The 27,877-nt window shown below is 43.8% G+C and overlaps 1 protein-coding gene across 3 annotated transcripts; it reads left to right on the top strand.

Annotated features, from left to right (window-relative positions):
* The first annotated feature begins 630 nt into the window (after positions 1-630).
* Positions 631-27,281, top strand: LOC144602118 (troponin T, fast skeletal muscle isoforms-like). 3 transcript variants are annotated; one of them, XM_078414833.1, is made up of 12 exons: positions 631-754; positions 1,030-1,047; positions 1,639-1,656; positions 6,792-6,813; positions 7,770-7,815; positions 10,464-10,580; positions 12,015-12,092; positions 13,311-13,424; positions 14,302-14,411; positions 16,466-16,556; positions 19,810-19,850; positions 26,996-27,155. In XM_078414833.1, exons 1-12 carry the CDS (start codon positions 739-741, stop codon positions 27,042-27,044), a joined length of 720 nt encoding a protein of 239 aa, XP_078270959.1. In that variant the 5' UTR covers positions 631-738; the 3' UTR covers positions 27,045-27,155. The 3 variants fall into 3 exon arrangements, with proteins under 3 accessions (XP_078270959.1, XP_078270957.1, XP_078270958.1); XM_078414831.1 differs by lacking the exon at positions 19,810-19,850 and having other exon boundaries at positions 26,996-27,281; XM_078414832.1 differs by lacking the exons at positions 631-754; positions 1,030-1,047; positions 19,810-19,850 and adding an exon at positions 21,500-21,540 and having other exon boundaries at positions 1,584-1,656.
* The last annotated feature ends 596 nt before the right edge of the window (positions 27,282-27,877 follow it).

The raw sequence follows: 27,877 nt of genomic DNA on the forward strand, positions 1-27,877 counted from the left end.
AAAACATCGCTGAAGTCTCACCTGTTCAGTACTGCCTTCAACCACTGAAGGTCACCTCACCTTCTGTCTCCTTTCTCTGTTCGTTTACTTATTTATCTATTTATTCACCTCCCTATGTTCTCTAAATCCCTGTAAAGCGTCTTTGAGTATATGGAAAGCGCTATATAAATGTAATGCATTATTATTATTATTATTATACATAGTCTTTCTGCTGATTGGATAGCACATAATTAAAAAAAAGCTTTTCATTGCAGCTCGGTACACGTGACAATAAACTAGACTAAACTAAACTAATCCTTGGACGTTGAATAAAGAATGTACCAGTAGATGCATGATTCACATTCTTAATCATAGAATATAGCACAACAACAGACTCTCCGGCCCACAATGTCTGCACTTAACATGATGCCAAGACCATCTCTTATCTACCTGCACATCATCCATGTCCTTCCATTCCCTGCAAAAATGGCAAAACTAAAGGCAAACTGAAATGTGGATGTCACACAATACATTTAACCCTCTGCATGTCTTGCCATCCATTACGTGTTGAGACTCCAAATGGAAAGTTTGTCAACATTCCAAGCCTTGTTCATAGACAGTCCACACCGCAAACAGCTCGAGGAGCAAATACCAAAGTTTCACACTTGCGTTTGGGGATCAAAAGCTTAGAGTGTTGGCAAGGAATCAGCTCCAGATATCTACTTTTGTTCTGTCACTGTGAACCGTTTCATTCTTGAAATGCCCGGAACGCAAGGTTGTTTGAATGATGTGTTATTTTTATTCACTTGTGTTTCTTCATAACAAAAGTGGGCTTTACCTCAAAGGATAGGCGGTGTGAGCACATGAAGTGAATTGGAATTTATGTAGTGTTAAAGGTGTCACGGAATGGAGTTTTGTTTTTGCATACTTTTCTCCAGTGGGTGTATCAATACAAATTCTAACTTTTTCTGTGTCAAAATTGTTTCTTTTCTGCTTTCCTGTCCCACATTCTGTTCGCTGCGCTGCTGTTTTGCTGCTTGACATCTTTAGAGGAGGCTCCAGCAGAAGGTGGGTAATGAAACGTCCATCCGCTTTCATTTCCCATTCATTTTGTTTCCTTAGTCTCACTCTTGTCTTTTCATTATTTTCCCTCTTTCTTTCACATCATCAATTCTTCTTCTCTGCATTCTTCTCTTTTACTCGTGTTCCAGTCGGCTGCTTCATTCACCTGTTCTCTTTCAATCGCCACTTCCACTTTCATTCCTCATCTTCGATTTGCTCATTTTACTTTCCTTAACCTCTCAATCATTTCCCACCATCAACAATTCCTAATTATTCCATGTACCCGAATCACTGATTATTGCTGGTCACTCATTATCACCGATTATTTGGTGCCTTGAAGATTTCTTGATCATTTCCTGTGGTAATCGAGGGAACGTTATTTGGTGTAATTTTAATCGCCATTGATCACAAGTGGTAGAGGGGAGTTGACAATGTTCGATGATTAAATTAGTGGAGTTCAAAGGGTTTCATTTGTTAATCCGGTGGTTCTTCATAACAGAGTCTTTGCTGCATTAACATTTTATCCAACGCTCAGTATTAACATGTACTTTGCTTTTTTGTATTCGTCGCTCTTTGCATGTACCTGGCCTCACCCAGAAGTCCACCAGGAAGAAGGTACGTTGCTTTGTTAATCCACGTCTCTTTCATGGTAAATGGTTTGGTACGTAGAGTCATAGAGTCATACAGCATGGAAACAGACCCTTCTGCCCAACTCGTCCACGCCAGCCAAGATGCCCCATCTAAGCCTGTCCCATATGGTCCATATCTCTATAACTCTTTCCAATACATCTATCTATCCAAATGTCTTTTAAATGCTGTTGTTGTACCACCCTCAATTACCTCCTCTGGCAGCTCATTCTGTGTACCCACCACCTTCTGAGTGATGAAGGTGCTCCTCAGGTTCTTATCAAATCTTTACCCTCTCGCCTTAAACCAATGTCCTCTGGTTCTAGATTCTCCTACCCAAGATAAAAGATTCTGTGCATTCACCCTATCTATTGCCTCACAATTTTATACACCTCTATAAGATTGACCCTGAGCTTCTTGCCTCCAAGAAATACAGTCCTTGCCTACCCAATCCCTCCCTGTACCTCAGGCCCTCAAGACCTGGCAACGTCCTCATAAATCTTCTCTGCACTCTTTCTAGCTTAATGACATCCTTTCTATAGCAAGGTGACCAAAACTGAACACAATACTCCAAAGACCTCATCAATGTCTTGTACAACTGTTAAATAACGTTCCAACTGCTATACTTAGTGCCATGACTGATGAAGGCCAAGGTACCAAAAGCCTTCTTGACTACCCTATCTACCTATGACGTCACATTCAGGGCACAGTGCACCACTACTCCTAGATCCCTCTGCTCTACCGGGGCCCTGCCATTTGCAGTGCATTAAAAGGAGACAATAAGATGCCCACTTTTCATTTTGTGGATTCAAAAGTCTATGACAATTGGGACAATCTTGACTTTGGCATGGCATGTGGTTAGAAAAAGTATACACAGTCTTACCATCCTGTGGCAGTTTGATGCACGTTTGATGTAGGTGGTTAAGGTGGCTATCTGATTCAGGATGGGCACACTGACTAAGAACTTGTGGTATCATTAATACTCAAATGGCATTTTAGTCGCCTACTGTGCAGGAACCCAGCCTGAACACCCTGCTCAGTCAAACCTGTTGGGCAAGAAGCAAGTTGTTTCATTGTGGTGTTCAGATTCTCAGGGCGGGAAAAAATGGTGTCATCCTATTGAGATTGTTCACATTTTAAGCAAAATTTGTGTCAAGTAGGTGTGTTTAAATATATGGTGCTCACTTGAACAAAACTCTATGTAACGGTATAAATGCAAAAGTTTTACATTTTATGCTGCATCATCAAATAATTTGGACATGGTAGGAGATTCTTCATATTTGGACATTTATCACTGAAAATCTATGAAACATAGGAATAGACACAAAATGCTGGAGTAACTCAATTGTTCAGGTAGCACTTTGGAGGAAATGGACAAGTGACAATTTGGGTTTGGGGATCTTATTCCCAAACCGAAATGTCACCTACCCGTGTTCTCCAGGGATGCTGCCTGACCCGCTGAATTACTCCAGCATTTTTGTGACTTTCCTTGGTAAAAAAGCATCTGTAGTTCCTTGTCTCGACACTATGAGAAACATAATCAATGGCACAGCTATTTGTGTCTGGGAATAGTGTTCAGAACATCGGCACAGAACAACTCGTAGAAATATGCTTGAATTCTGACTTTGCGAATAAGTTCACATGTGTCAACGAGATCATTTATTTTTGTTCACCTTGAGTTGAGAAACCAAATCATGACATTTAATGAGCAAATGAAGTCCAATTTAACCTTATTTATTATAAAGACAATCTAAGCAGAGGATTAAATCGATGCTGACAAAAAGATTCAGTCCATTCATGAACACATTGTTGAATCTGACCAACGCATAGTCACACCTGAAACTAAAAGATTTTAATTTACGCATGTCTGATTGGTCATTGTGGATTCCTATTAATTGGCGTAACAAAACAGGATTAAAAGGATGGTAATTCATAATGAAATATATGTTGAGCATCCTTTAGACATTAGAGATACAGCTTGGAAACAGGCCCTATGGCCCACCATGTCCACGCCGGCCAGCAATCACCCTGTAAACTAGCACTATCCCACACACTAGAGACAATTTACAATTCACACAAGCCAATTAACCTACAAACCTGCACGTCTTTGGAGTGTGGGAGGAAGTAGTCCCTGTACGGAACTTTCATATCTGACCCCCAACACCACCCCTGGCAGCATGTTGCAGTCACTTGTCATCCTCTGTGTAAAAACAAAACTTGTGCACATATCTCCTTTTAAACATTTCCACTTTAATTTAAAAACTGAAATATGTTGAAGTGCAACGTTTGGCCTTTTGATGGTTCCAAACGGAAATCAAAATTTGTGGATGTTTAACCTATTCTGGCCTCCGATAAATGGAGTGAATGAGACATCCTGGGCCTGGCTGATTGTTCAGAGTTCATTGACAACATTGAACAGTACAGCACAGGGACCAGGCCCTTCAGCCCCTCAATGTCCGTGCCGAACACGATGCCAAAATACACTACTCTCATTTAATTCACAAAATGCTGGAGTAACTCAGCAGGTCAGGCAGCATCTTGGGAGAGAAGGAATGGGTGACGTTTCGGGTCGAGACCCTTCTTCAGACTGAAACGTCTCGATCCGAAACGTCACCCATTCCTTCTCTCCCGAGATGCTGCGTGACCTGCTGAGTTACTCCAGCATTTTGTGAATAAATCGATTTGTACCAGCATCTACAGTTATTTTCTTATACACTACTCTCATCTGTCCGCACATGATCCACATCCCTCCAGTCCCTACATACCTGCCACTATCATATCTGTGTAGGAAAGAACAGCAGATGCTGGTTTAAATCGAAGGTAGACACAAAATGCTGGAGTAACTCAGCGGTACAGGTAGCATCTTTGGAGAGAAGGAATATCATATCTGCCTCCACTGCCACTCCAGGCACCCACCACTCTTTAAAAAAAAAAAAAATTATCATGCACATCTCTTTTAAACTTCATTCCTCTCACCTTAAAGCTATGCCCTTGAGTCTTTGACATTTCCACCCTGGGGAATAAATTCCGACTGGTCTACCCTATCTATACCCCTCATAATTTTATATACTTTGTCATGTCCACTCTTACCCTTTGAAGATCGGGAGAAAATAATCCAAGTCTGTCCAACCTCTCCTTGTAGTTCCTACCCTCTAATCCAGGCAGTATTCTGGTAAACGTGCACCATCTCCGAAGCCTCCACATCCTTAATGTAATAATTAAACTAATCTCCTTTGCCCACAAGTGATCCATATTCCATCATTCCTTGCATATCCACGTGCCCATCTACAATCCTCTGGAACATCACAATCGTATCTGCCACCTCCACCCCTGGCAGCACTGGAAATGCATTTTATCTGCAGTCAGTTTACAAACTTCACATAAGTGGAAGTTTTATATTAAACACGTTGATTTAATCATGTTTTGTGTAATTCACAGTTTATGACTATGAAGATGAAGGTGGTATTTTAATTTCATCATCAAAGACATTAACAATTTACCTACTTAACCAGTTTTTTCTTCCTGCATTTTCTGGGTTTGAAATCTTGTAAATACCTAGTTTAAGGTGATTCAGGAGGAGACTATATATATATATATATATATATATATATATATATATATATATATATACATACATATATATATATACTCCATATAGCTGCAAGATTCAATAATCACCTTAACCACAGAGATCAGTGCAGTGTTTTCTTTATGGATTGATTTGTAATGCTTATTTTAAAATTGTGCACCATGTACTCTCAATTTCATAATCTGGCTTCAATTTATTTCTTTGTTCATATTTCTTTAAACCGTTGAAAGTTTTGTGTTGCATTGGCAATGCCATAACTGTCTTCGTTTCATGAGCCAATCTACATTTGTCGGGTAAAACACAAGGTGCTGGTGGAACTCAGTGGGTCAGGCAGCATCTGCGGTGGTCGTGGATAGTTGATGTTTTGGGCCGGGACTTCCATCAAAAGGGTCCTGACCTGAAACGTCGCCTGCCCATTCTCTCCACAGATGCTGCCTGACCCTTCCCCGCACCCCACCCCCCACTGAGTTCCTCCAACACTTTGTGTTTTAATCAAGATTCTAACATCTGCGTTTCCTTGTGTCTACATTTGTGTGTGTGTGTCTGTCTGTGTTTGTGTATGTGTGTGTTTGTCTGATGCCTATACCTGTATGTGTGTAGGTATGTGTGTTTGTGTCTGTCTGTCGGTCTGTGTTTGTGTGTGTGTACGTGTAGGTGTGTCTGTCTGGGTGTGTCTGGTTGATGTCTATGTGTGTGTGTATTTGTGTGTGTCTGGCTAGCTGTTTGCGTTTCTGTGTGTGTTGGTCTCAGAATGTGTCAGGAGTAAAGATGCCTTTGAGTGAAAGGCAGGTGGCTAATTGGACGGTGGATGCAGCAAAGATGCCAATTAAAATCGATCCACCATTCCAAAAATAACTTTCTTCGCATTAAATATTTTAAAAATATTTTAATGTAAAGCCAACTTACAAAGTATGTGCAAGTCATACAGAGTGGCATTATCAAATATAACGCAACTGGAATTTGTGTTTGCATTTTGCACTCTAATTGTTCTCCATGGGGAAATAACAGAAGCTGTTGAGTGGGAAGCTGGATAGTTTAAGGCTGTAAACCGTTTCCGGGCTTTAGTGACACTGCCGTTATGATTAATGCACATGGCATCCAATACTTCATCACACCCATTTGTGATTTCATTGATCTGGTGATCATTGTCGAAGAGGTGTACTCTGCAGGAATCTAGTGTGCCTCATTATTTGGGAAGAAATGATTCATCAATTGGCTGAGTCCAATCCCAAAACATCTGATGGGAGAAATTAGAGGATGAGGCTGATCCGTGATGCTGATCACCTTTTTGAGTGGCTCGCTGGGATCAAAGATCAGATCTTGGACTGAGACACTGAAAGACGTCCATCACCTTCAGAACTGTCCCTAACAAGGAGTCAACACCATCAGTGGGAAAGAATTAGAATGCAAAATTGTATTTGTTGTGCGATAGATTTTCATTTATTTTTGATTTGATGCTATGCCGCATTTTTATTTTTATTGCGCGTGAGGAGCCTAATTTCTATTTTGCTTCTTTTTTCCCCCCATGCTGCAGAGGAGGAAAAGCCAAAGCCCAAGTGAGTAGAAAATTGTTATGACCATTGAGAATTATTTAATTGAAGAGATTGAAGAAGAATTCAAGAGAGGAATGGATCAGGTAGACGCAAGGAGTCTTTTGGGGATTCGAGAACCAGAGGACATAGGTTTAAGATGATGGGGGAGTAATTCAAAGGGAACCTGAGGGATAACTTTTTTACACAAAGGACCGTGGGTGCATGGAACGAGCTGCCGGAGGAAGTCGTTGAGGCAGGGACTATCGCAACGTTTAAGAAACATTTAGACAGGTTCATGGATCTGGTACGTTTAGAGGGATATGGGCCAAACGCAGGCAGGGGAGACTAATGCAGATGGGGCATGTTGGGTGGTGTGGACTAGTTGGGCCGAAAGGCCTGTTTCCACGCTGTATGACTCAATGACTATGCAGAAATCTCAACTCCAGGTCACGATCACCGTGGTTACCATCAAACCTGCTGTGGTATAGGTCACAGAGTCATACAGCATGGAAACAGGCTCCTTGGCCCAACGAGGCATTATGTTCGGCACAGACATCCTGGGCCAAAAGGCCTGTTCCTGTGCTGTACTTTATCTAAGTTTCTGTTCCACTTGAGTCTGGGGATTTGATTCTTTGTCCATGCAATAGCAGATGGGAGAGGAATACTTTCCATTAGGTGGGATAGTCTCAACATCCATGGAATACGCTGAAGAAGAGTCTCCACCCGAAACCTCACCCATTCCTTCTCTCCAGGGACGCTGCCTGTCCCGCTGTTACTCCAGCTTTTTGTGTCTATCATAGAATACGTAGTTTGGTAAAAGTAAAGTAAATATTGTTTTTCACCTCTCATCGACAGAGCAGAAAATGAAAGTGTTTCATTTCCCTGGTTCTTCACCACAATGAAGAACAATTACAATTCTATGTTTCATAACGTGTTTAAATCCTAACTAATATTAGCATCTGATGCTTTTCTTCTCACAGACCATCTGCTCCCAAAATCCCAGATGGAGAAAAAGTTGACTTTGATGTGAGTCAAGTGTTCAACAAAAAAAAATATGCGCGTGTTAATATCTGTATTTTGCTGGTTTTGGTGAATTTTCATGCAAGCTTGCCTTCATTGGCCAGGGCATTGGGTATAAGAGTCAAGAAGTCATGATGCAGCTTTGTAGGAGTTCAGTTAGGCCGCATCTGGAGTATCGCGTGCAGTTCTGGCCACCCCATTACAAGAAGGATATGATGACTTTGCAGAGGGTGCGGAGGACGTTTACCAGACTGTCTGGTTTAGAGGCTATTAGTTACAGGGAGTGGTTGGATGGACTTGGTTTATTCCTTGGGAGTGCAGGCAGCTGAGGGGTGATCTTAAAGAAATATTTAGAATAGATCGGGTGAATGCGGAGAATCTTTTAATCTTTTTACCAGGGTAGGGAATCAAGAACTAGAGTGCACACGTTTAAGGTGGGGGGGGGGGGGGGGGGAAGAAGTTTTAATAGGAAATTGAGGTGCGACTTCTTCACACAGAGGGTGGTGGGTATGTGGAACGGACTGTCGGATGAGGTAGTTGAGGTAGGTACAATAACAACACATTGATAGGAAATGTCTAGAGGAATATGGAGACACAAGAAACTGCAGAGCCTGGAATCATTAGCAAAGCACAAACTGAAGGACTTCAGCGGTCAGGTAGCATATGTGGAGGGAATGGGTAAACAATGTTTTAGGTCAATCTCTTCTTCAGACTGATGTAATAAGGGCCGGGTGTGGGCGAATGAGATTAGATTGGATAGAGCATGGACTAATTGGGCTAAAAGACCTGATTTTATGCTATCAGGCTCTATGACTAATATTTTGAGGGTAAAGTTGTCAACTGCATTGGAGTCCAGTCTACAGAAGCACAGCAGTAGAGTTGCTGCCTTGCAGCGCCAGAGACCTGGATTCGATCCTGACAACTTTGCTGTCTGTATGGAGTTTGTACGTTCTCCCCGTGACCTGTGTGGGTTTTCTCCAGGAGCTCCGGTTTCCTCCTACACTCCAAGGATGCATAGGATTTGTAGGTTGATTGGCTCGGTAAAATTGTAAATTGTTCCTAGTGTGTGTAGGCTAGTGTGCGGGGATCGCTGATCGGCATGGACTCGGTGAGCCGAAGGGCCTGTTTTGACACTGTATCTCTAAACTAAACTAAACTAAACTAAGATGCGACTTAAAGGAGTATAGTCTGCAGGTGCTTAGTGCAATGAAGTACAGTCTACAGGCACTGACCATAATGGAGTGCACTCTACAGGTGCTAACAACATTAGACTGTAGTTTTCAGGTACTGGCAGTAGTAGAATCATGACTGAACCACTGGGATAAACACGGAGATGGCCCTAGGAGGCCAACAGCTCCACTGAGGCTAAGACTGAGTGACCAATCGAACGATGCGCTGCAGCCTGTCATGCTTGGTGGCTGAGCCAAACCAGACCATGATGGAGAAGGTGAGGACAGACTCTACGATGGCAGTATAAAACTGAACCATCATTGCCTGTGGCAGATTGGGTTTTCTCAGCTGCCGCAGGAAGTACATCCTCTGTTGGGCCTTTTTGACTGTGGAGTCGATGGTGGCCCCCCATTTGAGGTGAGAGTTAGAAAGCGTTCTAGGGGCTAGTGGAATCAAGGGATATGGAGAGAAGGCAGGCACAGGTTACTGATTGTGGATGATCAGCCATGATCACAATGAATGGCGGTGCTGGCTTGAAGGGCCTAATGGCCTCCTCCTGCACCTATTCTCTATGTTTCTATGTCCCTGGAGATGATGGTTTCAACGAACTTAAATGACTCCACAGATGTGACTGTGGTGTTGTTGATGGTGAATGGGGGGGATGGCAGGGGAGCTCTCCTAAAGTCTACAACCAATTCCACTTTCTCAAGAGCATTGAGCTCCAGGTTGTTGCGATGGCAATAGTAGTACAAAGACGCAAGGTGGTGCAGCGGTAGAGTTGCTGCCTTACAGCGCTTGCAGCACCGGAGTCCTGGGTTCGATCCCGACTACAGGTGCTGTCTGTATGGAGTTTGTACGTTCTCCCCGTGACCGCGTGGGTTTTCTCCGAGGATATTCGGTTTCCTCCCACACTCCAACGACGTACAGGTATGTCGGTAAATGTAGGTATGGGGGGTCGCTGGTTGGTGCGGACTCGGTGGGCCAAAGGGCCTGTTTTGGGCGCTGTATCTCTAAACTAAACAAAAACAATGTTTCTAAATCTATGTAGATTGGAACTTTTCTTTGAGAGATACGCCACGGATACTGCCCCTTCGGCCCACTGTGTCCGCACTGACCAGCGATCCCCGTACACTAACTCTATCCTACACACACCAGGGACAATTTACAATTTTACCAAAGCCAATTAACCTACAGACCCACACGTCTTTAGAGTGTGGGAGGAAACCGGAGCACCCGGAGAAAACCTACGTGGCCACACGGAGAACGTACAAACACCATACGGACAGCGCCCGTAGTCAGGATCGAACCAGGGTTTCTACCGCTGCACCAACATGCCATCCCTAATTTACTTGGAGGTTGTAGTATTTAATAGTCTGATGGTTGTAAGGATATTATGGTACAATGTTATGGTATGGTCTGTTATGGGAGTGAACGTAGGCTTGGATGTGATTGTATTGTCACTTGTATCTTTGTGTGTTATTCAGGACATCCATAAAAAACGGCAGAACAAAGATCTGAGTGAGCTGCAAGGCCTGATTGATCTTCACTTCGAGAACAGGAAGAAGGAGGAAGAGGAACTGATTGCACTGAAGGATCGGATTGTGAGTGAAATAATTCAAGGGACCCTTGCAACCAATGCCACAGCGCAGTTCATTCTGCATCACTGCATTGCACCGACTGCCCTATTATTGCACAGTTGCATCTCACCATGGCTGCTGTCTCCTATTGTACAGTAAACAAGAACAGCTTCTTCTATAGACACAAAGTAACTCTGCAGTAGCTCAGCGGGCCAGGCAGCATCTCTGGCGAACGTGGATAGGTGACGTTTCAGCTCGGGATCCTTCTTCAGAATGATTCTAGTTGGGAGGGGAGGGATATTGGAAGCAAGAAAAATAAAAACAGGTCAAATCAGGGGCAGCATCAGATGGCCTCTGGCAGGGAGGTTCCCTGGTGGGCTAATTGTTGTCTCAGGTCGGTTTGATCCCAAGAGGGATACATCACTGAGAACTGTGGTATAAGAAAATAACTGCAGATGCTGGTACAAAACGATTTATTCACAAAATGCTGGAGTAACTCAGCAGGTCAGGCAGCATCTCGGGAGAGAAGGAATGGGTGACGTTTCGGGTCGAGACCCTTCTTCAGAACTGTGGAACTGGTTAATGGACTTTCAGCGGAGGAAGGGGAGCAAGGGGGGAAGGGGGGTGGGAGGGGTGAGTGGAGTGTTTGTAGAAGTTACCTAAAATTGGTGAATTCAATGTTCATACTGCTGGTATGAACAGCTTCTTCCCCTCTGTTATCAGGTTTCTGAATGGTCCTTCCATAAACTAGGGTAAGTCAAGAGTCAAGAGGGTCAACAGTGTTTAAACGTCACATGTACTGGAAACAGAGCAATGACATTCTTACTTGCAGCATCACAACAGGCCTGTAAATACTGCACTCATAGGTAACATGACAAAAAGATGATAAATTAAAAATCCCAATATTATTGCATAAAGCTCAGAGTCCCTAGTGCAACCAAGACCGTTGATAGTTAGTTGTTTAGTTGGTGTTTGTGGTGTTCAAGAGCCTGATAGTTGTTGGGAAGAAGCAGTCCTTGAAAGTGGAGGTCATGGTTTTCAGACGCTTATACCTTCTTCCTGATGGGGGGGTGAAACGAGAGTGTGGCCAGGGTGGTGTGGGGACTAGGTTATGCTGGCTGTCTTTCTGAGGCAGCACCTCCTATGGATCCCTTCAATATCACCTCTACCCCACTGCGGACATTGGACTTTGTCTATGGAACTGATGCGCTACAAAACAGAGAGTTATATTCTGCACTCTGTATCTTTCCTTTTGCTCTACCGTTCGTACTGGAGTTTGGCTTGATTAATGTTAATGTGCAGTATTATCTGATCTGAATGGTATAGCATGTAACACAAAAGATTTCACTGCACATGTGTCAATAATAAACCTAAACCGAATGTTACTTGCTACTCTCTTGACGTACTGCAGTTAAAAGGGAGTCTCTCGAAGCCCCTAATCTATTCTCTCTTCCACAGGAAAAAAGACGGGCAGAAAGATCTGATCAGCAAAGAATCCGCGTGGAGAAAGAAAAGGATCGTCAGAATAGGCAGGCAGTAAGTCACAGACCACTCCTGACCACCTAAGGCGGCTTCTAGCAAAGGAGCTGTTAGTAGAAGCAAGATTTAATAGGAACCTCAGTGGCAATTACTTCAATCGAAGGGCGGCACAGTGGCACAGCGGTAGAGCTGCTGCCTTACAGCGCAGAGACACAGGTTTGATCCCGACGACAGGTGCTGTCTGTATGGAGTTTGCACGTTCTCCCTGTGACTGTGTCCGTTTTCTCTGGGTGTTCTGGTCTCCTCCCACACTCCAAAGACATACAGGTTTGTAGGTTAATTGGCTTCTGTAAAATTGTAAATTGTCCCTAGTGTGTAGGATAGTGTTAGAGCGCGTTGCTTGCTGGTCAGCATGGACTCTGGCAGCTCGTTCCATACACCTACCCTTTGTGTAAAAGGTTTCCTCTCAGGTTCCTATTAAATCTTCCCTCCTTTACCTTAAAGCGATGTACTCTGGTTCTAGATTCCCCTACCCTGGGCAAAAGACTCTGCATTTACCCTTTCTCTACCTCATAATTTTGTTCACCTCTATAAGATCACCCCTCATTCTCCTGCGTTCCAAGGTATAAAAGCCCTTGTCTGCTCAACCTCTCCCAATAGTTTAAGCCCTCGAGTCCTGGCAACTTTCTCATGGCTTTTCTGCACCCTTTCCAGTTACTGAATTATCTATTTGATTCCCACGTTTTGCACTGTTTGTGAGTATTTCTCGACCACCATATTTTCGACCGACCATCATATGAAGAAAGACTGGATAGACTCGGTTTGTACTCACTGGAATTTAGAAGATTGAGGGGGGATCTTATAGAAACTTACAAAATTCTTAAGGGGTTGGACAGGCAGGAAGATTGTTCCCGTTATTGGGGAAGTCCAGAACAAGGGGTCACAGTTTAAGGATAAGGGGGAAGTCTTTTAGGACCGAGATGAGAAAGTTTTTTTTCCACACAGAGAGTGGTGAATCTGTGGAATTCTTTGCCACAGAAGGTAGTTGAGGCCAGTTCATTGGCTATATTTAAGAGGGAGTTAGATGTGGCCCTTGTGGCTAAAGGGATCAGGGGGTATGGAGAGAAGGCAGGTACGGGATACTGAGTTGGATGATCAGCCATGATCATATTGAATGGCGGTGCAGGCTCGAAGGGCCGAATGGCCTACTCCTGCACCTATTTTCTATGTTTCTATGTTTCTATGTTTCACAATCTCTTGTGATTCATTCAATAGGAGGACAAAGTAAGAAGGGAGGAGGACGATGCTCGGAGAAGGGCTGATGATGATGCCAAGAAGAAGAAGGCTCTGACTAGCATGGGTGCTCAATACAGTAGCTACCTTGCAAGGGTGAGACCCACCATGTGGTTCAAGACATCTTGAATATCTAGCCCGTGTTGGAGGGAATTGTACGTTTGACCTGTACCCTGACTCTGGGTTTAACGTGGGGCCCAGTCACCCTCTTAATTACGACTCACACAAAGAAAATCTCGTAGACCATTGGCGTGTTTCTCCAAGTTAGTTTATTCATGGTCTTACAGACTGTACTGCAGTTGAAAAGGTGTCTACCACTGTCGATAATCTTCCTTCCTTGGCATGAAGCAAAGTTTAGTGTTCCTAGCATGCCGAATGGGCACTGAACTTGCACATTGATTTATAGTCTCAATGGCATGCCAAGAACACCAAAGTGAAGAATCCAAAGCAACTCAGTAAAATGTAAAGTATGGTGATACAAGGCTGTAGATGCTGGAATCTTGAGCAAGACACAAAGTGCTGGAGGAACTCAGCGGGTCAGGCAGCATCTGTGGAGGGGATGGACAGACAACCTTTGGGGTTGAGGCCCTTCTTTGGACCTCATTTACTCCAATGACGTTCTTATTTCTAATATGTTGAAGAATGATTTCTTGCAGAAAGAACATTCTCAGAACATTTGTGTGTAAGAAGGAACTGCGGATGCTGAGTTATACCAAGGATAGACACAAAGTGCTGGTGTAATTCAGTAGGTCTGGCAGCACCTCCAGTGATGCTTCCAGACCCGCTGAGTTACTCCTGCACTTTGTATCTATCTCAGAACATTTATTTGGTGTGAAGCGTAAAGCTCGAGCTCCTGCACCACTTTGTGTCTTACAGTGGAAGATATAAATCTGCTGGGATAAACAAGTTGAAAAACTAATGGAAGTGCAAATGCATACCCCCACAATTAAAAGATATTCTGTTGGTGTATCAGGCTGATCAGAAGAGAGGCAAGAAGCAGACTGGGAGGGAAATGAAGAAGAAGATCCTCGCAGAGAGACGCAAGGCACTGAACATTGATCATCTTAATGAAGACAAGCTCAAGTGAGTCCCGACAAATGGCCCCCGGTGTAAAATCAAGGAACTGCAGATGCTGGTTCACAAAAGAAGGCACAAAATGCTGGAGTAACTCAGCGGATCCGGCAGCATCGTTGGAGAAAATGGATAAGTGGGGACGTCACCTATCCATGTTCTCCAGAGATGCTGCCTGACCCGCTGTGGTCCTGCCAGCTCCACTGTTTGCATCCTTATAACCCTTCGTTATCACCTCTTCCACAGCCAACAATGTACCATTGTGGGCTCCACCTGTCCTTGGCCTTCGGTGCCGGCTCTGATTTGTTCTGAACCTTTTCATACCTCTAATTTCCCTCTCCCCTGACTCTCATTCCGAAGAAATGGTCTCGACCCAAAACGTCACCCATTCCTTTTCTCCAGAGGCGCTGCCTGGCCCGCTGAGTTACTCCAGCATTTTGTGTTCTATGATTGTGCCCTAGTGTAACAATAGACAATAGACAATAGGTGCAGGAGTAGGCCATTCGGCCCTTCGAGCCAGCACCGCCATTCAATGTGATCATGGCTGATCATTCTCAATCAGTACCCCGTTCCTGCCTTCTCCCCATACCCCTGACTCCGCTATCCTTAAGAGCTATATCTAGCTCTCTCTTGAATGCATTCAGAGAATTGGCCTCCACTGCCTTCTGAGGCAGAGAATTCCACAAATTCACAACTCTCTGACTGAAAAAGTTTTTCCTCATCTCAGTTCTAAATGGCCTACCCCTTATTCTTAAACTGTGGCCCCTTGTTCTGAACTCCCCCAACATTGGGAACATGTTTCCTGCCTCTAACGTGTCCAACCCCTTAATAATCTTATACGTTTCGATACGATGAATGAAATTCTGCTTTGTTCGCTGTGATTCTTTCACTTCAGGTATGTTACTACCTATGACGGACACAAATTGGTGGAGTATTTCTGGAGAACATGGATAGGCGGCATTTTGGGTCGAGGCTCTTCTTCAGTCTGACCCAAAAGGTTGCCAATCCATATTCTCCAGGGACCCGCTTACTCCAGCATTTTGGGTCTTTTTTTGGGTATCAATCAGCATCTGCAATTCCTTGTTATGTTTCTATTTATTTTGAAGGAAACGTGTTTTTTATTCAGAACACAACCTCTGTCTCAGCAATTGGTTCGCTTTTCCATGATCAAGAGAATAATTCTTCATTTTACTTCAGTTAGAGCAGCACAGAAACAGGCCCTTCAGCCCAACACGTCCATGCCGACCAAGATGTCCCATCTAAGCTAAAGCCATTTGCCCATGTTTTGCCCATATCATTCTAAACCTTTCCAGGCCATGTCTCTGTCCACTGTTCTTTTAAATGCTGTTGTAGTCCTGAGCACCAAATATGATCCGTCTTCTTCTTGTACATTACGTTTTTTTAATATACATTTAGCGATACAGCATGGAAACAGCCCATGGGCCTCGGCCCACCAAGTCCACGGAGACCATTGATCACCTGTTCACATTAGTTCAATCTTATCCCACTTACTCATCCACTCCATACACACGAGGTGGAATTTATAAAGGCCAATTAACCTACAAACCTCCTTCTCCGAATGAAGAAGCTAGATCTTCCAGCTGGAATTCCACACCATTTTTCCTTCATCAAAGAACACCGAACAGTACAGCACAGGAACAGACCTTTAGCCCACAATGTCGACCATGACGCCAAGTTAAATTAATCTCATCTGCCTTTACGTGATGCATATCCTTCCTTTCCTAGTATATCCAAATAAAAACCTCTTAAACCCCACTATCGTATTTGCCTCCACCACCACCCCTGACAGCGCATTCCAGGCACCCACAAATCTCTGCAAAAAAAGCTTGCCCCACACACCTCCCTTAAATCTTCTCCCTCCCACGTCACCTGTAAATTAACGCGGGGCTTGGAAACCCACCCAGTTCTCACCCCACTTCTTCCCTTGCTGTCACAAACCCCTGTGGGGGGGGGGGGGGGGGGACGACAACATTGGAGTTTGCGTCTTTCCCTTGTCTTTGTTGGTATTTTAAAAAAAATCAAAATCGTTTTTCTTAAACTACCAGAGAGAAAGCAAAGGAGCTCCATGATTGGCTGTGCCAGCTAGAATCGGAAAGATTCGATATGGGCGAGAAGCTGAAGAGGCAGAAGTATGAGGTATGTATCGTGGAGATGTCCACTGATGCACACATTCCATCCGCCTTCCTAATCACGTGGCGTGGCGTGGCATGGCGTGGCGTGGCTGGCTGCTAACATCTCATCTTTGCTGGACTTTAGATCCCTTTGTTCCACAACTTCTCTGTTTGTAAGATAATCAGCTTTTATTTTTCCTTCCAAACAGATAACCTAACATTCACCCACATTTTACTCCATCTGCCATCTTAACCTATTTATTTCCCTTTGTGTGTGTGTGTGTGAGTGAGTGAGTGTGTGTGTGTGTGTGTGTGTGCGTGTGCGCGTGTGTGTGAGTGCGTGTGTGTGCGAGTGAGTGTGTGTGTGTGTGTGCGCGCGTGTGTGTGTGCGCGTGTGTGTGTGTGTGTGCGTGTGTGTGCGCGTGTGTGTGAGTGCGTGTGTGTGCAAGTGAGTGTGCGCGCGTGTGTGTGTGCGCGTGTGTGTGTCTTACTGCTTCCTTCCCCATGCCTTTCCATCATCAGCTTCCTTGCCAATGGTTCAATGTGTAAAGGCATTGTATTGTCACATGTACCTAGACACAGGTCTTTGTTTTGATCTTTGGTCTTCTAAGTACCAATTCAATGATTCAATGGTTCAATGATACTTTACTGTCACATGTACCCAGGGAGAGTGAAATGCTTTGTTTTGCAGAGAACCCGGCAAAATCATATGAGATGTAAGCACAATCACACAGAAATATAAAAGGTGCAATGATTATAGGGTGCAAATACTAGATTTAATCTGAGGCTGTTCAAAGTATAATCTCCTCAGTGTTTTCTCCTTATTAGAGTTCATGGTAATAACAATGTCCAGCTGAAGTTTTATGAAGTCTTTCCATTGTATTTAATATAACAAGGCAATCAGAGATGACATTGCACAGACCAGAGCCCCCCACCATTGACTCCATCTATACCTCACACTGCCTCAGGAAGTTGCCATGTTTTCGGTGCCAACTTGTAGCTTTCAAGTAAAGGTCCACCATCGATTTTCCGGCACCCTTGGTTCCAAAGCCTTTCTGGATTATCCGTTTTGCCAGACCAACAGAGGCCACGGTACCGGAATGGTTCGCCTAAGCCAAACGGAGGGTCGCAAAGTTGGCCTCGGAGGTCGGCTATGGGAACAGATCCGCAAGCTCTGGCCGGGCTGGAATTCCAGTGCCCCAGCCGCAGGGGGCAAATTCGACCCACTGATCGGCTGCGGAAGTCCCAATAAGGTCGAGATTGGCCACATCACCTGGCCGAGGAAGAACCACATTTTCGGGGGGACATCCGGGTGGGAATTCAAGTGCGTTCTTGTAAATCCTTATGGATCAAAGGAGGTGTTGGACCACAAATTGCCAGAAAATCGGTGGTGAACCTGTATCAAGTTCTTGTATATTTATCAGCCTGTTATCCTGGCAGCAACGCTGGATCGGTGATACGGGGGTCAGCCCGGCCTGGCCAGGCAATGCTGTCGGTGTCCTCCACCACCGCTCCATGCTGCTGCAGGCCACGGCCGATCCACGCACTGGTCCCACCTCTGGGGCTTGGGTAGGTGGGGACAGCACTATCGCTGGTACAATACTTAAAAGGTTTCATGTGTAGGAAGGAACTGCAGATGCTGGTTTAAACCGAAGATAGACAAGAAAAGCTGGAGTAACTCAGCGGGACTGGCGGCATCTCTGGAGAGAAGGAGTGGGTGACGTTTCGGGTCGAGACCCTTCTTCAGACTAGGATTCATACTTTAAGGAGGAGCCTTCTTCCTTGAAATAGGCCATTCTGGAGAGTATGAAAAGACCAATGCCAATGTTTTTAGAAGATACGAATACTATTCTCCAAATGGAGAAGTTAAAATTTGGTAGTAGTTGGATGTGCAACCAAAATGAAACCTGGTGGTGTATCTGACCCAATATGCTTGGCATCTGGCCATCTGCGAGAGATGATGGTGCAGCTTTGACGTTGTCCTGCTTGGAGAGGGAACGTTCCATCTGTGGCTGACTAGGCCCAACCTTGACCTCTTATTCGATCCAATACATGGATAGCAAAGCTTCAGACGGATGTGGGCCAAATGGAACTTGCTTAGATGTTGTTCGCCATCTTGGTCGCCATGGACGAGCTGCACCAAAGGGACAGTTTCTATACAGTATGACTATGACTTAGTCACCACTGGTTGATGGTGCTTTCAAACTTGATGGGAAATATTCAATTGCCTCAACTTCTGGTGCAGTCATCTGTACACTAGGTACATCATTTATCATGGAATTGACAACAGAGAATTTCTTAATGCTATTCTTCAAATTTTCAGAGACGGTCAGTGCACAAGTATCGGGTTGAGAAAAGTTATTCAATCCTCAAGTCTCTCTATGTTTTAGTTTAGTTTAGTTGAGAGATACACTCTTCGGACCACCGAGTCCGCATGGACCAGCGATCCCCGCACATCAACACTATCCTACACACGCTAGGGACAATTTACACTTGCACCAAGCCAATTAACCTACAAACCTGTACGTCTTTGGAGTGTGGGAGGAAACTGAAGATCTCGGATAAAACCCACGCGGTCACGGGGAGAACGTACAAACTCTGCACAGACAGCACCCGTAGTCGGGATTCAACCCGGGTCCCTGGCGCTGCAAGCACTGTAAGGCAGCAACTCTACCGCTGAGCTTTGTTGACCACCTTTTTATGGATCCTAATTAGGAAGTAACTGCAGATTTTGGTTTATACTGAAGATAGACACAAAATGTTGAGTAATTCAGTGGGAAAGGGAGCAGCTCTGGAGAAAAATAATAAGTGATGTTTTGGGTCGGAACTTCTAAAGAAGGGTTCCGACCTGAAACACTAATTTTTTTTTTCTCCAGAGATGCCGCCTGACCCGCTGAGTTACTCCAATCACTTTGTGACTATCTTTTTATGGATCCTGCCCCATCCACTTAATCTCCTGTAGGAATGCACTCCTCGATCAAACAGGTCCAAAATGTCCATCCATTCCAAGTCGAAACAAAGCCTAAATCACCAGTGCAACCAGGACAGTTTATAGTTCAAAGTTTAGTTGGTGTTTGTAGCGTTCAATAGCCTTATAAAAACATTATTTTGGAATTACTATGTTACGTTATATAGACTCAAGCACAAAATTGAACATTTTTACATTAGACCCAATATTGAACACATTGATGAAGACTGTACACATTACTTCCTGACGCGATACATAATGCATGTTTGTAATATTCCACTGAAACGCATATTGCTGTAATTTATTTTAGAGTTCGTCACTGCGTACAAGGTTGGAGCTACTCTCCAAGTTGTAAGTATTAAGCAAGGCCACTGTAAGTGCTACAGCAGTAGAGGTATTGCCTGGGTCATGCATGGGATGACTGCATGGTAAGCTACAGGCCCAGCAGATATGCAGGGAGATGGTAGCAGGTTTCCGTCCTGACTCAACCCCAGTAACCTGACAAAAAAATGCAAGTGGCTTCACTATTATGAGGAACTGAATTGTAAACCCTCCACTTTCTCTCAAATTTAAGACACTATCTTATCAATCAGACTGATACCATTCATCTCCAGTATCTAATGGATGAGTGGATTTTTAGTTAATCACACTAAAGGATTAAATCGGATAAGGGATTTTTTGTTCAATCAGGAAATTTATGGGATCCTTGTTCATGACATTTATTTTCATTTGACATCTTTGAAGCATCTTTGAAAAGTGTTTAAAATTGAAACCAATTTAGATTTTGGATTTTAGACTTTACAGATGCAGAGCAGAAACATGCCCTTCGGCCCGCTGAGTCCGCGTCGACCAGATATCACCCCTTACATTAGCACTATCCTACACACTAGGGACAATTAACAGTCTTTTTTACCGAAGCCAAATTAACCTACAAACCTGTACATCTTCGGAGTGAGGCAGGAAACCGGAGCACCCGGAGAAAACCCACGCGGTTACGGGGAGAATGTACAAACTCCATACAGACAGCACCCGTAGTCGGGATCGAACCCGTGTCTCTGGCGCTGTAAGGCAGCAGGTCTACCACTACGCCTTTGTGCCGCCCATTGAAGTACCTGAAGTATTTGATTGAAATATCACATTTAATCTAACTTAGAAACACTTTCTGAGCAAAAAACTTTTTTTTTCTCGCCCAGCAACAATGGTGCAGTTAGCATAAAAATATAAAGTCACCATTTTCTTTAATCCTGACCTGAAGACTTGAGGTTATTTTGCTGATTTCTGTCTGGGCCTCCTCCATTACCAATGTGAGGCCATTAGCAAAATGGAGGAACAGCACCACATATTCTACTTGGGTAGCCAACAACCCAATGGTATGAACTTTGAATTCTCCAATTTCAGGTAACCCTCTTCCCCCACCCCTCTCAGGAAAATTATGGGATCCTTGTTAATGAAATTTATTTTTATTTGACATCCTTGATGCAAAAAATGTATCTCATAAATGTATTTAAAATTGCAACCACCCTCTATTTAATTGGTGTATCATATTCAACGTGGTTTTGAAGCATATTGAGGAAAAACTATTTTTTCCCAACTGCAATGGTGTAGTAGGCAGAAGAATATAGAGACACCATTTCCTTTAATCCTGACCTGAATGTTTGAGGTTATTTTACTGATGAATTGACCTCTGGTTAAACCTGCTACCTTCTCAACGAGCTGTCAGGCTAGCTACCACAGTTCAGTACAGGTCTCGAGCCAGGATGCCATAAATCCAAGGGTCCTTCACTTTTCATAGGGTAACATCTAGCAGGATGGAAGCAGGGAGCAGATGACACAGTGAGTAATAGTCCAAGTCTGCACTGTGGTCGACTTGTTTAATCCAACAGGTTCCTTTATTCCTCTTCATGGGCTCCTCTGCAAGAACAAACCACGTGGTCCTAAACTCCAGCCGCAGGTAACTGAGGCTTTGGGAACCGGCACTAATGAGCATATGTTGTTTACAGATTACCACAGCCAGAAATCGCATTGATGAACTTCAAAAGCAGTAAGTACATTGCTAGCCCCCCAACTCCAAAACCTCATCCAAAAGAACTTGCAAGCATGGTCATCTAATGTACCTACAATGGACAAATCTAACAAGAATTCAATTCAAACAGGCATCTGCACGTGGAAGCCAATAATGCATTATCGTGACAGCTATGAACTTTCGACAACCTTCCAGTGCCTGTTGGAATTAAATTATTTCGTGCCAATACAAGATCTTAAACCATTTACAAAATATGTCGATCTCCACACAACTGGATCATAAATAAGACGAATCTCTCTCAGAGCAAAGACTCACTGACTTTATTTTAAAATTTCAAAAATAAACTTCACTCAGAACATACAATATATAAAATAAATACTGTGTAAAAACTCTCCGCACATTCCCTCTATATTTAACAGTGTCATACTCAGTAGTATTAACACTTAAGGTAGACACAAAATGCTGGAGTAACTCAGCGGGACAGGCAGCATCTCTGGAGAGAAGGAATGGGTGACGTTTTGGGTCGAGACCCTTCTTCAGAATGAATCAGTAATCTAATCAATAAACAGCAATTGGGGATGGCATTGCAATCAGTTCCAAAGCTTCCCACAATTGAATAGGCATGGTCACACTATGCTTTAAATACTAGAAGGCAGCTGATGCCTGTAACATTTGTCTCCCAACACTTATTGCCATCTTTAAGAAATTTATATAAAATTGATTTCCTCTTGTTTGAAGAAAAAATGTAACTAGCCTGAAATCGAGTTGTGTGGAAACGCCATAATTTATAACGTCTTCTGTCCCATATTGATAACACTGACAATGTGGTCTTATGTTTCTTTTTGTTTAAAGCCTTTTCTATTTTATCTAGTTGACTGATTTCCTCCAATGGATTTTCCCTTGCGTTACCCACAGAACATATTGTCTAATCTGTTGTTGCCTCTGTGGAGCAAAGCATCGTGAATATCTCTTCTGCTAAATACACCTTCCCCTCAAACATCATAAGTCACCGGTCATTTAAGACGTTGGTGAGGCCACACTCGGAGTATTGTGCTCAGTTTTGATCACCCTGTGAGAGGAAAGATGCCACGAAGTTGGAAAAAGTGCAGAGAAGATTTAGACAATAGACAATAGGTGCAGGAGTAGGCCATTCGGCCCTTCGAGCCTGCACCGCCATTCAATTTTAATGAGGATCTGAGCTCTAGGGAGGGATTGGGCACACGGGGACTTTATTCCTTGGAGCGTAGGAGGCAGAGGGGTGATCTTGTACAGGTGTATAAAATCATAAGGGGAATAGAGCACAGAGGCGATACCCATGGACTCACAGAGAGAAGGTGCAAGCTCCACACAGACTGCACCCGTGGTCAGGATCGAACCCGGGTCTGAGCTGGCAACCTGGCATCATATTCGGCACAGACACCATGCTGTACTGTTCTATGTTAGGCTTTAGTGGAGCTGTAAAGGTTCCAGTTTGGGTCCGAGAATGTGAAATAGTAACCTGGCTATTCAGCAGTAGTTATCCACAATGCTTTGTGCGAGAGTTGGTTTATTCGTGTGATTACTTTTTATTGTTCGTTCGCTCCGGGTTAACCTCTGTGTTTACGGGACTGACTGATGCTGGATCTGCAGTGCATCCTGCATTGTGTGACAACAGTCACCAGCACCGAGTACCCACACATTCCACCGGCAGCTCTGCTCAACGACCCTTCCTCACCAACGACACCTCGTGAAAAGATTGAGTAGATCTCACCATCATAACCTGGATCACAGGCTTCCCAGCATTGTTGCTGGTTGAATTCCAAAGTTTAAACACTTTCCTGACAGGGAAAAATTGGAAAATGTTTTTCCTGAAAATAAAACGGAAAAAAAGGAAAACATTGTAAACAATGTTTCTTCCTTGAAAAACAGGGGGAAATTGGAACATTTTATCTGACAATTGGGCAAAAAGAAAAAAATTGGAAATATTTTCCTGAAAAACAGGGAAAATGGGAAACATTGGAAAATGTTTCCTGAAAAACAGGGGGAAAAAGGAAAAAAATGGGGGAAATTGGCAACGTTTTCCTGTAAAGGGGAAAATATGAAATATTTTCCTGAAAAATAAGGCAAAAGGGTAAAATTGGAAAAAAATTCTGGAAAAATAGGTAAAAAAGGGAAAAATTGGAAAATGCGCAGGATTATAACTTGGAAAAAGAATTCTAAATTTTCCTGAATGGTTCCGAGTTAATTTCACAAAACAAATAGATTTTTTAAATTTAAAGAACATTTCACAAATTTAATTAGAAAGTAAATAGCATCATCCATGTTCTCCAGATGGCACCATAGTGTTTCTGATGTACTGTACGTCATTACTCTTGAGGTAAGCAACAAGGTAAAAAAGCAGACTGCAAATGTGGACGGTGTTCCAGGGACCAAGTCACCAAGTAAGGTCACCATCTGAGCATCTATTCTGTATTCCATTTGACTCCAATATTAGTAGCGTTTATTTCATAACATTCAGAAGATGATCAATAGGCCAATCACTCCTGCTGCGTTATGTAAGTAATTTATTGATTTGCACTAAAGACCACCAAGAATCCTTTTTGGTAAGTGATGCATGACTGTTTACTCGAGACCCATGCAGGCAAGATGACTTTTTATGTTTCAAATATAAAGAGTGGCATGCATTTTGTTTTGTTTGAAAATAAAGCTTGCAAAGGTATAGAATAAATGCTAGGTTTATGCAGGTAAGTTAGATATAAGGATGCCACATATTATTTTACTCAGTCTGATCACTTCTATTACGTGTTGTTTTATCATTCTATATCTGACTTCTAACTACTTTCAAACCCACACTGGGAAAAGGACAAAGGTGGGATGGTGTCTCTTTCTGAAACCTTGTCTTGGTTGTTTTCCTGAAAATTCGCAACAAATTCCAGGGCTGAAAGGCTCCAAAGCATCTGGGAACTTGGGAGCAGTGTTAAATAGCCGCTAAAAAAACACACACACAAAGTTCTGAAGAAATTCAGCGGGTCAGGCAGCATCTCTGGAGGACACGCAGAATAAAAGGACGTACCTTTAGAAAAGAGAAGAGGAGGAATTTCTTTAGTCAGAGAATGGTGAATCTGTGGAATTTGTTGCCGCATATGGCTGTGGAGGCCAACATTGGCTATTTTTAAAGCGGAGATTGACAGGTTCTTGATTAGTAAGGGTATTAGGGGTAGACACAAAATACTGGAGTAACTCAGCGGGACAGGCAGCATCTATGGAGAGAAGGAATGGGTGACGTTTCGGGTCGAGACCCTTCTTCAGGGGTTATGGGGAGAAAGCAGGAGAATGGGGTAGAGAGGGAAAGCCATGATTGAATGGCGGAGTAGATTCAATGAGTCGAATGGCTGAATTCTCTTCCAATGACTAATGAAACTCATGGCACTTATGAAACACGATGTTTGGGGTTTGGGTTTCTTCAGGCTTATTTCTAATCTGAATTTGGACTGATGGTATATCTTTAGTTCTGCAAATCCCTGAAAGCATTGGATAACAAAAAGATATCAATCACAGTTGTTGTGGCAAGGGATTTCAATCATTGTGCTTGCCGATATTCCACCCAAACTCCATAGCTTTAGTTTTGTCTCTGATTCTTAACCAAAGTCAAAGCTGAGTTCGAGCATAATGAGGTGGAGCTTCAATGGAAATCTTGCTTGGGCAGCATCACAGGCACAAAGACTCGGATACAAAAAGCATAAATTGCACATAAATTCTACAAAGACTGTTCAAAAGACAAGGCACTAGTGTCCACGCAGTCACAGGGAGAACATGCAAACTCCACACAGACAGCACCTGAGGATCGAACTCAGCATCGAACCTAGGTCCCTGGCGTTGTGAGGCAACGGCTCTATGGCTGCGTCCCTGTGTCGCCCTCATATGTATTGACAATGTACTGATAACTCGGCAGGCCGAAGTACCTGTTTCCACGCTGTATCTCTAAACCAAACTAGTGTAACCCAAGACAGTGTCTTGAATGAGACACTTCATCAGTTCTCCTCGAGTCCACTAGATGGACCACTGTGCAAGTAAAGAGGGGATTGAGATTCCCAAGGTCATCAAACACTGATAAAAGTTCTTTATAGGAACCACGATCCACAAAAGATATAAGCTAAAACAAAGGAAACTTAGCAAAATGAAATAATTTTCCATTTTCATGAACACCTTTGCAGATATCATATGCATAATAGGTCTCAAGGCACACAGCACTCTTGCTCCAAGGCCACTTTTTTGCAGGCAAAGCATTAGGTTTAGGTTTCTTATTGCCTGAGGTGCAGTGAAAAGCTTTGGCTTGCATGCTATCCAAACAGATCAGATAATACCATACATGAATACCACCAAGTCAAACTCTATATCAGATACAGCAAAGGGGAAGATACAGAGTGCAGAATACAGTTCTCAGCATTGTAGTGCATCAGTTCCATAGACAAAGTCCAACATCCACAATGGGGTAGAGGTGAATCGTTCAGTACCCTAGCTTCTGGAAGGATCATTGATAACGGAGGGGACAAAGCTGTTCCAGAGTCTGGTGGTGCGCGCTTTCAAGCTTCTGCACCTACTGCCAGATGGGAGCGGGGAGGCATGAAAGAGAATTGAAGCCAGAATTACACCACAAATTTCAACCGGTCAGAGGTATAGAAAAGACCCTCAGCACTCAACAGAACTATTGAGGCACAAGGAACTGCAAATGCTGGAATCTTCAGCAAAGCACAAAGTGCTGGAGTAACTTAGCCGTCAGGCCACAGTGAGCAGCATTGGGCCGTATATCTGAGGAAGGATGTGCTGGCGTTGGAGAGGGTCCAGAGGAGGTTTACAGGAATGATCCCAGGGATGAACGCTTGACAGCATTGGGCCTGTACTCGCTGGCGTTTAGACGGATAAGGGGGAACCTCATTGAAACTTAACGAATAGTGAAAGGCCTGGATAGTGGTTTGGAGAGGATGTTTCCACTAGTGAGAGAGTCCAGGACCAAAGGTCACAGCCTCAGAATAAATTGTCATACCTTTAGAAAAGAGATGAGGAGGAAGTTCTTTAGTCAGAGGGTGGTGAATCTGTGGAATTCATTGCCACAGAAGACGAGTCGATAGATATTTTTTAAGGTGGATGTTGATAGATTCTTGATTAGTAAGGATGTCAGGAGTTATGACGAGAAGGCAGGAGAATGGGGTTGAGAGGGAAAGGTAGATCAGCCATGATTGAATGGCGGAGTAGTCTTGATGGGCTGAATGGCCTAATTGTGCTCCTACAACCTATAAACTTATGAACATCTGTGGAGGGAATGAACAGGCGACATTTCGGGTTGAGGCCCTTTCTTCAGACTGAAGCTCTTCAGAACTCAGGGTGAAATTCTTCGGACGTTAGTTCGGACGAAGCACGTGAGGCCGGTTTAGTTTCGCAAAGGGAAACCAAACATTGGGGTAAAAGCTGACGGTGTTTTGTTTTCTGTTTGCAGCAGCAAGAAAGGTGCTGGGAAGGGCAAGGTGGGAGGCCGCTGGAAGTAGGCGGCTGGACAGATGTCTTCTGTTGCAGGGTGACCCAACTTCGGTGCCTCATCCTTGGATTCCTGCCAGGTGTATCTCAAGTGGCAAGACGCTCTGCAGCACCAGGAGATCCAAGGCTTTGAAACAACCACCGAGTCATCTGGGGCTCGATATTGCACATTGGATCTACGACAATTGTCCCTTTACCTACTGTATTAATATAGCGTCCATCCTCCTCCTTGTTTTTGTAAATAAAAAATGGCATCTAACTTATTTTCTTTCCAACTGAGTATTTGTCTGTCTCGTGTACAATGAGCCAACTCAATAAAAGAGGATCTACATGACAGACCTTTGAAACATTGTGCTGCTTTGGGCCTCAGTTAGGTCATGATGAGGGGTGGGTGTAGTTTGGAGGGAAGGTGTTGGGGGGGGGGGGAGAAGGGAAATGGTGGAGCTACGAATATTTCTATTTGGGACTACCGGTAGCTGGAGGGTATGGTAATTACTGGATCTCGGAGCAAATAGGGCGGCACAGTAGCGCAGCTGGAAGAGCTGCAGCCTTACCGCGCCAGAGACCCAGGTTCAATCCCAATTTCGGGTGTTGTCAATGTGGAATATGCATGTTCTCTCTGTGACCCGGTGAGTTTTGTCCGGGTGCTCTGGTTTCCTCCCATGTCCCAAAGACGTGCAGGTTTGTAGATTAATCTGCCTCTCGAAATTCCCCCCATTGTGTAGGGAGTGGGTGAGAAAGTGGGAAAGCACAGAACTGAGACACACAAGGAACTGATTTAATTGGCTTTCTGTAAATTGTCCCTAGTGTGGAGGATAGAAGTAGTGTGAATGGGTGATCGATG

This window comes from Rhinoraja longicauda, chromosome 18 (assembly GCF_053455715.1).
Source record: "Rhinoraja longicauda isolate Sanriku21f chromosome 18, sRhiLon1.1, whole genome shotgun sequence".
NCBI lineage: Eukaryota > Metazoa > Chordata > Chondrichthyes > Rajiformes > Arhynchobatidae > Rhinoraja > Rhinoraja longicauda.

Coding starts and splice junctions, on each gene's coding strand:
- LOC144602118 (XM_078414831.1), top strand. Junction 6,814..7,769: donor GAGGAAAAGCCAAAGCCCAA/GTGAGTAGAAAA, acceptor TTCTTCTCACAG/ACCATCTGCTCCCAAAATCC. Junction 12,093..13,310: donor ATCGTCAGAATAGGCAGGCA/GTAAGTCACAGA, acceptor TTCATTCAATAG/GAGGACAAAGTAAGAAGGGA.